General features: G+C 46.6%; 1 protein-coding gene across 1 annotated transcript in view; it reads right to left on the bottom strand.

Annotated features, from left to right (window-relative positions):
- The window catches only part of LOC105001854, a 30,172-nt gene that overhangs the window by 2,025 nt on the left and 18,435 nt on the right, over positions 1 to 9,712 (bottom strand). The window contains exon 7 of the mRNA XM_010858298.1: positions 2,168 to 2,315. Within this exon, the coding sequence (XP_010856600.1) occupies positions 2,168 to 2,315 (148 nt within the window). The remainder of the gene's footprint in view (positions 1 to 2,167; positions 2,316 to 9,712) is intronic.

Raw genomic sequence — 9,712 nt, 5'->3', positions numbered from 1 at the left:
CTCTTCATTAACTCTATACCATGCTGTAGTCTCCTTTTTATCAAGATTCAAGGGCAGGTCAAATTTCAGCCTGTGTGGATCCCAGCAGGTAAATTCATATTTGAGGTATGATGTACTCCTTACCTGTGTGCCTTTCTATTTTTAACATTTTTTAAAATTGAAATGTAGTTGATTTGCAAGGTTGTGTTTGCTTCAGGTTTACAGCATAGTGATTCAGGTGTATATGTGTGTGTGTGTGTGTGTGTGTGTGTGTGTGTGTATATAGATGTGTGTGTATATATTCTTTTTTCTTTTCCCTTATAGGTTATTACAAAATACCGAGTATAGTTCCCTGTGCTAAACGGTAGGTCCTTGTTGGTTATCTATTTTATATATAGTAGTGTGTATCTGTTAATCCCAACCTCCTAAGTTATGGTCCCTTTCCCCTTTGGTAACCATAAGTTTGTTTTCTATGTCTGTGGGTCTATCCTTGTTTTGTAAATAAGTTCGTTTGTATCTTTTTTTGGATTCCACATATAAGCAGTATCATATGGTATTTGTCCTTTTCTGCCTGCCTCCATGCCTTCCAGCATGCTATTTCTTCTGTTCTGTTTTTGCTCATTTCTTCCTGGTAAACACCCTCGGATACCTCAGAATTCAGCCTGGCTATCGCCTCATCTGCAAGGCAGTCTGACCGCCCCAGACCTTGGCCGCAACTTACACTCACCTCTAGGTAGCAATTGGCTCAGAGAGTGGGCTGGCACCAGGGACCAGGCTGTCTTCCCGACCCACAAGAAGTGACAGGAGGACAGAATATGAGAGTCAGTGTCGAGAAATTCTAAGAGCGATTTGATGACTACTGAATCTAACAATAAAAGAGTGGGGCTTGGATTATGTGTGTTTTTCATTTCATTTTTCTAATGACTCATTTTTATTGTATTTTATAAAAGTATTGCTCCACAATGGATTGAAATTTATTAAAAAGGAGAGGGGTGGTGGTTCAGGTGGCAACGCCAGCAATGGGGAACAACCTGCGGGCTGGGGACCCCCGGTCCAGAGTACCTGATGCCCAAAGCCTTTCCCTGCTTCCTTCTTCCTCTTCCCCACTTACCAGACCTCCGCAAACTCACTACTTCCTTCATCCACTCAGCAACCTTACAGAAAAGCAGTTCCTGACCTGCCTTTCCTTCTCTGATTAGAAATGAGCGAACAGAAGCTGAGAGAGGGAAAGCAGGCTGGTATCAGTGCCCTATTGCTGCTGTCACAAAGTACCACAAAGAGCGGCTTCAAACTAGACACCGTATTGGCATATGGTTTGGAGGTCAGACAATCTAAATGGGCCTCACCAGGCTAAAATCAAGGTGTCGGCAAGGCCATTTTCCTTCAGAGGCTCTAGGGGGATTCTTTCCCTTGCTTTTTCCAGCTTCTAACTGCTACCTGCATTCCTTGGCTCATGGCCCCCTTATCCATCTTCAAAGCCAGCAGTATAACACCTTCTAATGTAGCTCTCTCTCTCTTTCTCTTTCTGTCCTGTCTCTCCCTCTCTCCTCCTTCACCTCTCTCTCTCACCCTTCTCTCCATCATCACATCTCTTCTGACTCTACATCCCTCTTACACAGATGCCTGTGATGACAATGGACCCACCTAGAGAATCCAAGATAATTTCCCCTTCTCAAGATTCTTGCCTTGATCCCATTTGCAAAGTGTCTTCTGCTAAGCAGGGTAACACATTCAAAGGTTCCAGGGATTAGGGCATGGATTCTTCAGAGGGCCATTATTCTGTCTACCACAGTGGCTAAGACCACACAGCTAGCAGGCCAAATAATTCCAAGATCCAAATTTTGATCTCAGCTTCAGAATCCATGTTTATAGTTTTGCTTTGTTTTTCCCCTCTACTCCACTCTACCTTTTAACATATGCACGTATGCTGGTAGAACTATTTTGTTTGAAAGCCTTAGAAAATAGTGAGCCATGATGCTGTGGGTAGAAAGAAGACTCATGCAATTGTACTGCCCTAAGCTATGGAATCCCAGGGACAGCGGAGCCTGGTGGGCTGCTGTCTATGGGGTCGCACAGAGTAGGACACAACTAAAGCGACTTAGCAGCAGCAGCAGCAGCAGCAAGCTATGGAGACCTCTGAGTCCCCTGCAGAGAGTCACTGCAAACATGCAAGGGCTGCCCCATTTACTCTCTAATCTAGACAGAACACCAGAAATGCACACAGCCAGCATCCAGGAAGACTCATGATAAGTCATCTGGATTGCACACACATACGTCTCGGGAAAGACAGGGTTTTCTCCATCAAGGACAACTGTGGCAGTGTTGAATTGTTGTTCCTGGGCAGATAGATAAATAGATATGATACTTATTAGCAAGAAGAATAACCTGCACAAAGTTTCTCCAGGAAGACATTAAGATAATCCAGCAGCAGCCATCCGCTGCTAGCCCAATTGTTCATGGGAAAGTTATATAAATCAAACACAGATGACTCCAGAATCCCTCAGGAGCTGGTTCCATGAAGTGCTGGGGGATGTGGGTCTTGGCACAATCCACCCCAAGGTGGGTGTTCATTCACCTCGTTGATTCTGGCTTGTCTCGCCCAAAGCCCCAAGAGCATCGGTCCCTCCAGGAGGCTGTGATGGTCTCCTGGAACAGCACCTGGGACAGCCCGAGGAACTACTGACTTATGTTGCACCACACAGGACAGATGGTGGAAGGGGTTGGGGAGGGCTGGAGGGTGGAGAGGCTTTCGAGCCCGGGGTTCTCTCTGCAGAGGTAGCTTTCGATTTGAGGCCTGAGTGATGAGAAGGAGCCCTGAGTGCAGATACAGGAGGTAAGGAGGGACTGGGCTTGGGCACGTGGGGGAACAGGAGGCCAGCGCAGCTGGAGGGCCATGAGGGAAGTGGAGGCGGGGTGGGTGAGAGCTCAGAAAGGTGGGCAAATAGCTGCTCAGACATCTTACTGGTACTTCCACTAAGGGTGACTACCCTGTACTGGGTGCTTGCTGCGGGCCCTACACTGTGTTAAGTCCTTCACCTAAGTTACCTTAGTTAATTATCAGAATGGTTCCCAAGACGGCATTTATGAATCCATTTACCAGATACTAACAAGAATGATGTGCTCAGTCATATCTGACACTTTGCGACCCCATGGACTGTAGCCCACCAGGTTCCTCTGTCCAGAGAATTTTCCAGGCAAGAATATTTTCAGACAGGAGTGGGTTGCCATTTCTTACTCCAGGGGATCTTCCCAACTCAGGGATTAAACCCCCATCTCTTGTGTCTCCTGCATTGGCAAGAGGGCTCTTTACCAACTGCGCCACCTGGGAAGCCCCACAAGAATGACATGCATTGTCTACCATGGGTCATGCACCAGGCTGAATGCTTTATGTGCACCATCTCACTAATTCCTTACAACAGCCTTATTTCTCCCATTGCACAGCTGAGAAAACTGAGACTTGGAGCATTTGAGTGACTTGTTCAAAGTCCCACCATCCTGTCAGTCCATGCTGACTGTAGGCATATGACTGTCTACACCACGTGGGTTCTCCACATACATGTCCCAGCCTTCCTGTCTGCTTGCACTTGACGTTGAACTTTGGGAAATGAGAGGAAGATTCTCACCAGAAGAAAGCACTTGGAGTGTGCAAGGACTCATCCTTCCACCTGAGCTCTTTCTGGGGCCCCAAGAAACCCACGTTGTGAGAAGTGCCGTGTCCTCTTCATTTAGCAGTACATTCAGGCCTCCCCAGAAGTGGGCTTGACTCATACCCCATCTCCAGAGATTCCGGCCAATCTGCTACCACCTTTAAAACCTCTGCCACATTTGAGGAACTTTCTGCCTCTGAAGCAAAGCTCCAGAGCTGCTCCATTTTCATTTTTCTGAACTGTCACAGCCCAGACAAAACCCAATCGACTTTAAAGCAATTTGCCTCCCAGAACTTTCCCAGTCTCCCCCACAGTGTTCAGCCCCATAGATCATTTGAAATGTTTTTATAACATAAAATCCAATCCTTTATAGCAGGCAATCAGCAGTCTTAAAATAATTACCCATAACTAAAAAGAAACCAAAGTAAGATAAAATGAAATCTGATTAGTGGGTAGTAAAGACCAACGTTCTTTAAATAATACCTTAAAATAAATTTCAATGAAATAATCTCTCCATGAAGATATTTCTTTAGGGGCTTAAGATAAATAGACCTTTTTTTTTCCAAAGCACCTCACGACCAAATTACATAGCATTTTGGGGAAGTTCTGGTTATTTTTCCTAAGTAGAAATTTTTCTCAGTGCTTCTATTTTTCCTCCAAGCCATCACAGAAAGAGAATAAAATTTTCCCCCTGCAATTATGTAGCTGAATTATTCTTGTAATAGGCTTATGCGGAATAAACTCTCTAAACACAATTCTCCAGCTGAAGTTCACAGGGTTGAAATTGAGAGATAAATCCTCTTTTCTTCTTCCCAGGCCTCTTTTTTAAGGTCAATGTTGATGACAATTCAGAAAACTCAATCTCTCCTCAGGTGTACAGGTTTTCTAAGAGATACTTGGTAGCAATGTGGCCAGGGCCAACCTGGTGCATGAGTGAAACAGGGGTCTAGAATTCTTATCCAACCCTGGCCCCCAACTGGCCTTATGGCTTGAGCTCTGAAGTCATATAATACAGAGGTGGTTGTTGTTCAGTAGCTAAGTCATGTCCGAATCTTTGCAATCCCATGGACTACAGCACACCAGGCTCCCTGTCATTCACCATCTCCTGGAGTTTGCTCAGACTCATATCCATTTAGTTGGTGGTGCCATCCAACCATCTCATCCTCTGTCGTCCCCTTCTCCTTCTACCTTCAATCTTTCCCAGCATCAGGTTCTTTTCCAATGAGTTGGCTCTTCACATCAGGTGGCTGAAGTATTGGAAAGCTTCAGCATCAGCCCTTCCAATGCATATTCAGGGTTGATTTCCTTTAGGATGGACTGGCTGGATCTCCTTGCTGTCCAAGGGGCTCTCAAGAGTCTTCTCCAACACCACAGTTCAAAAGCATCAACACAGGGGCTGGGGACCTTAAAAATGGGGCAACCAGGAAGGGATCCTGTCCAGCTGAGAAGAGCAGGGGTTGAGGATGATCAAAGGACCCTTCCAAGATGAGAAAAATGTGATGGTCAGAATTTAAACAGAATGTACAGAAGGAGGAAAAATTGGGACCCAACTGGAGCAAGTGGCCTTACACCAGAAAAGAGAGCTTTCTCCTGTGAGACCAGTAGGAAGGAGACAAAGTGAGTGGAGGTATAAGGAGTTTCGGAGATAGAGCAAGTTTTGGAAGGATGCCCTTCTGAGCAAGTATTTTCTCGGCTCAGTGAGAGATCAAGTCAACCCCCGACAGTGAATGGAAAGGTATTGGCGTAGAGGATTGGATGGGAAAGGAGAAAGTATGAATGAGCTTCTGAGAGGAATAGAAGGGAGCACTGCCAGGGAAATATGATCTTTCCATGCAAAGCTGAGCACCTAACTCAGGTCACAAGTCATGAGTTTCTAGTGGCCCAACCAGCCAAACTGTGTAATTGTGCCCAGTCACACTTGGACAAAGTAGACAGCCAGAGTGAGCCATCTGATGTAGAGCATGTTCTCTTACATGGATGGTAGTGAAGGAGAAGTATGAAAGAGAGAGAAAATCTTGGCAAGAGAGAGATTGAGTGATAGACTCTAAGGTAGAATGGAAGTGACTACATAAAGGGTGAAAATAGAAAGAAGTTAGAATGATCAAGGGGGTTGAAATCTCAATATGTACAAAGAGCAGGTGCTGTGGGAGGAGCCTAGTGAGACTGATATAAAGATTGGGAGGGATGGTCAGAGTATAACCACAGTTTTGGAAATCAGAATAGAAGAGATCCATGTGAAAGGAGGGTAGGGACTGTGGGGTGGCCACTGCAATAGATGGCTGAAATGGAGAGGAGATGAAGGTTTCTTGAAGTCCAGAGAGCAAGACTTGAAGAACCAAAGTATAGAATGGACTATCCCTGAGGGTCTCAATGTTCCCAAGAATGACAGCAGGACTTCGCATTGATGTTAATTCTAAAATAGGTCTTAAATCCACCAGGCTCTCTTTCTCTGCATGTCTTCTGGTCCCTACTCCAAGTTACCCCAGTCCCCTGCTCTCCCAGAGGCCTCCCACTGATCCTCCTACTCCCAACACCCCCACCCCCAAAATTCATCTCAACACTTCAGTCCACTCTATCTTAAAATGCAAATCTAGTCATCCTTTACCATGCTGGTGGTTCCCAAACAGCCCCACACCAGAGGTATCCTTTGGACAACTTACACACATTGTATATTAGGATGGAATTTCTTGGTTGAAAAGGAATGGGGACTTTAGAAATCTGTGCCCAGTTAGACTCCCCTGCACTTGGCCATCTGCATCCCCATGAGCTTTTATGCTTATTTTTATATCCACTTACATAAAAATAAGAATCATGGCAAATACATGTGATACAAAATAATAGAGCAGGTGCGTGCATGGTTCATGCTAAGTTGCTTCAGTCATGTCCAACTCTCTGTGACCCTGTGGACTGTAGCCCACCAGACTTCCTCTGTCCATGGGATTCTCCTGGCAAGAATACTACAGTGGATTTCCATGCCCTCCTCCAAATAAAGCAGGTACCATCCTATTAAGGGTATCATAAAGAATCCACCTGCCAAAGCAGGAGATACAGGTCTGATCCCTGGGTCAGGAAGATTCCCTGGAGAAGGAAATGGCAACCAGCTCCAGTATTTTTGCCTGGAAAATCCCATGGACAGAGGAGCCTGGAGGGCTACAGTATATGGGGTTGCAAAGAGTCAGACATGACTGAGTGACTAACACACACATCCTGGCCAAAGCTCCAGGGGGCTGGGAGACTTCTACCTGAACATCCACCAGCCAGTGGTTAATGGCTGACCCCAAGAGGATGTTAATTCAATGGCACTTCCAGCCCAGCAGTGCACAGAGAAAAATGGGGTCCCAGTGGCCCAAGGGCAACCCCAAAAAAGATGCAGGTGCTGACTCCTGGGTGTTGGACTGGGAATGGTGGAAATGCTGAAAACATCTGAGAACATACAAGCAGAGCACCCACTACAGCTGCACTCATTCAACTTTTATGGGCTCTCTCAATGGGATTATGATTCTGATGCAATTGTCATAAGGTGCAGATGTTGTTCTTAACTCTCAGTCACCACCCTGCCCTTCCACTTCCCTGGAGACTCACGTAATTGAATGCAGTCAGTTCTCACATGAGCGCTCTCGCTTGGCCTCTGGAGGATGTACTGCCGAGAGCACTCAGTGGGAAATCAGCCTGGCTTCCCATCAGTATAGGTGACCTCTACAGAGCATTGATGCACTGATACCCTGATGCTGTGTCTTGAGCGCTCACTGTCACATTCTTCACAATGCTAGTTAGGGGAGATGGGGAAAAGGCTGAGCCAGGAAACAAGAGGAAACCATATTTGTGGAGCACCTACCATATGCCAGTGCTGTTCTGAGTCTCCACAGCTGGTGGAAGGCACAGCCAGCCCTGAAAGGAGCAGTAGGCAGCCCTGGGAGCCTGCTGACCTGAAGGGTGACACGTGATTCATCTCCGTGCAGTTTTGACTTGAGTTTGCCTGCTTACAAATGAGCTTGACCAGCATTTCAAGTTTATGGTTCCCCATGCTTTTAGTGTGCACACCATCACCTTCTTCACCATGAACATACCTCTCCTCGCCAGGTTATAACTTCATTCTCCTGGGAAAGCCGACTTCTGACCCAAGACACAGTTTTGAGGAGCCAGCTGCGCTCCAAGTCTTTCATGCTCATGAAAGAACCAAATTCAAAGAGCAGAAAAGAGGGGTTGAGGCAGCAGTTTCTCCAGTGCCTTTGGGATGGACCCCCCCCACCACCACCACCCCTGACTTTGACCGTGAAGAAGATGGAAGCCAGAAGCAGAGCTGGTTGGGCTTATTCTCCACTTGCAACCACCCTCCCTCCACTCCCCACCCTGCCCTATGTCCAGAGGCTGACCTCGAGGTGACTGCCCAGCTGTTCCTTTGCTCTCTGGCTTCTGGGCATGGGGGTGTCTGTCCAGTGCGAAGCACCGTGATGAGAGAAGAAAGCAAGAGAACAGAGCTGATGGAATTTCTTCACCCTGTTCAGTGTTAGTTCCTGGGTTGCCACAGTGAATTACCAGAGATGGATGGCTTAAAACAAAAAAATGGGGACTTCCCTGGTGGTCCAGTGGTGAAGAATCCATCTCCAATGCAGGGGACACAGGTTTGACCATGCTTGAAGAACTAAGATTCCACACGCTGCAGGGCATCTAAGCCGACATACTCTAGAGCCTGGGCTTCGCAACCAGAGAGGCTCATGTACCACAACAAAGACCAAGGGCAGCCAATGAATAAACAAATAAATTTCAAATTTTTAAAAAAATTAAAGCTAATTAGAAAATTTTTAATGCATCTGTCACAATTATGGAAGAAGGATGTCTAAAATCAAGATGTTGGTGGGGGGTACTTCCTTGGTGGCACAGTGGGTAGGAATCTGCCTGCTAATGCTGGGGACACAGGTTCCATCCTTGGTCCGGAAGAATCTTACATGCTGCAAAGCAGCTAATCCCATGGGCCACAATTACTGAGCCCACACTCTAGAAACCAGGAGCAGCCACTACCAGACCCATGTGATGCAGCTGCTGAGGCGCACATGCCCTAGAGACTGTGCTCTGCAGCAAGAGAAGCCACTGCAATGAGAAGCACGCACACCGCAACGAAGAGTGGCCCTGGTTCGCTGCAATTACAGAAAGCTGCACGCAGCAATAAAGACCCAGCACAGCCAAAAATAAACTAATTGATAAAAAAAAGAATGCAATCAAACTTGTTGGTACTTTAAGTCATTAAAAAAAAAAAAAAAAACAAGATGCCAGCAGGGTTGGTTCCCCCTGGAGGCTCAAGGGAGTTCAGTTCTCCTCCACTAGATTCTGATGGTGTCAACAATCCTTGGTGCTCCTTGGCTTAAAGATGCATCACTCCCATCTCTGCCTCCAACTTCACCTTCACTGCCCTTTCTCAGTCTACATCTGTTTCTGTCTTCTCTTCTTACAAGGACACCAGTCATACTGGATTAGCACCCACTCTAGAGACCTCATCTTAACTTGATTACATCTGTAAAGACCCTGTTTCCAGTTGAGGTCACATTCAGAATACTGGGGATTAGTGCCTCAACATATGTTTTTGAGAGGATGCAATTCAACCCATAACATATCACCACCTGGCTATGGCTGGTTCCCCAGAGCCACTGCATCGGCCCAGCCTGTCTTTCACAAGTTCACCATTCCCTCCCCTGCCCACTTCAGGGCACAGTGCTGATATCTAGGAGCCTTACTTTATTTTGTTCTTACTCTGGCCCACCTCTATCCAAAATCCCTCCTAGGTTGCTCTCTGAATGTCCACAGCCAAATAGTGATGTCAACAAGATCCAAAAAGGGCATCTTAAGAATCATTTGGGAAGTTGACTTTGTGCTCTCAGTGTGCAACAGGTACTAGACACCTTAGTCTAAACAAGTGTGTGAGAGATTTGGCTTGAGGTGGCCCAGGAGCAAACACCTTTGACCAACAGTGGGGCAGTGGAGAAGGCAATGGCACCCCACTCCAGTACTCTTGCCTGGAAAATCCCATGGACGGAGGAGCCTGGTGGGCTGCAGTCCATGGGGTCGCTAGAGTCGGACACAACTGAGCGACT

The sequence above is a fragment of the Bison bison genome, unplaced genomic scaffold (genome assembly GCF_000754665.1).
Source record: "Bison bison bison isolate TAMUID 2011002044 unplaced genomic scaffold, Bison_UMD1.0 scf7180017864384, whole genome shotgun sequence".
Lineage (NCBI taxonomy): Eukaryota > Metazoa > Chordata > Mammalia > Artiodactyla > Bovidae > Bison > Bison bison.
The sequence above is the reverse complement of the archived record's forward strand: the minus strand, read 5'-3'. Positions and strand labels throughout refer to the sequence as shown.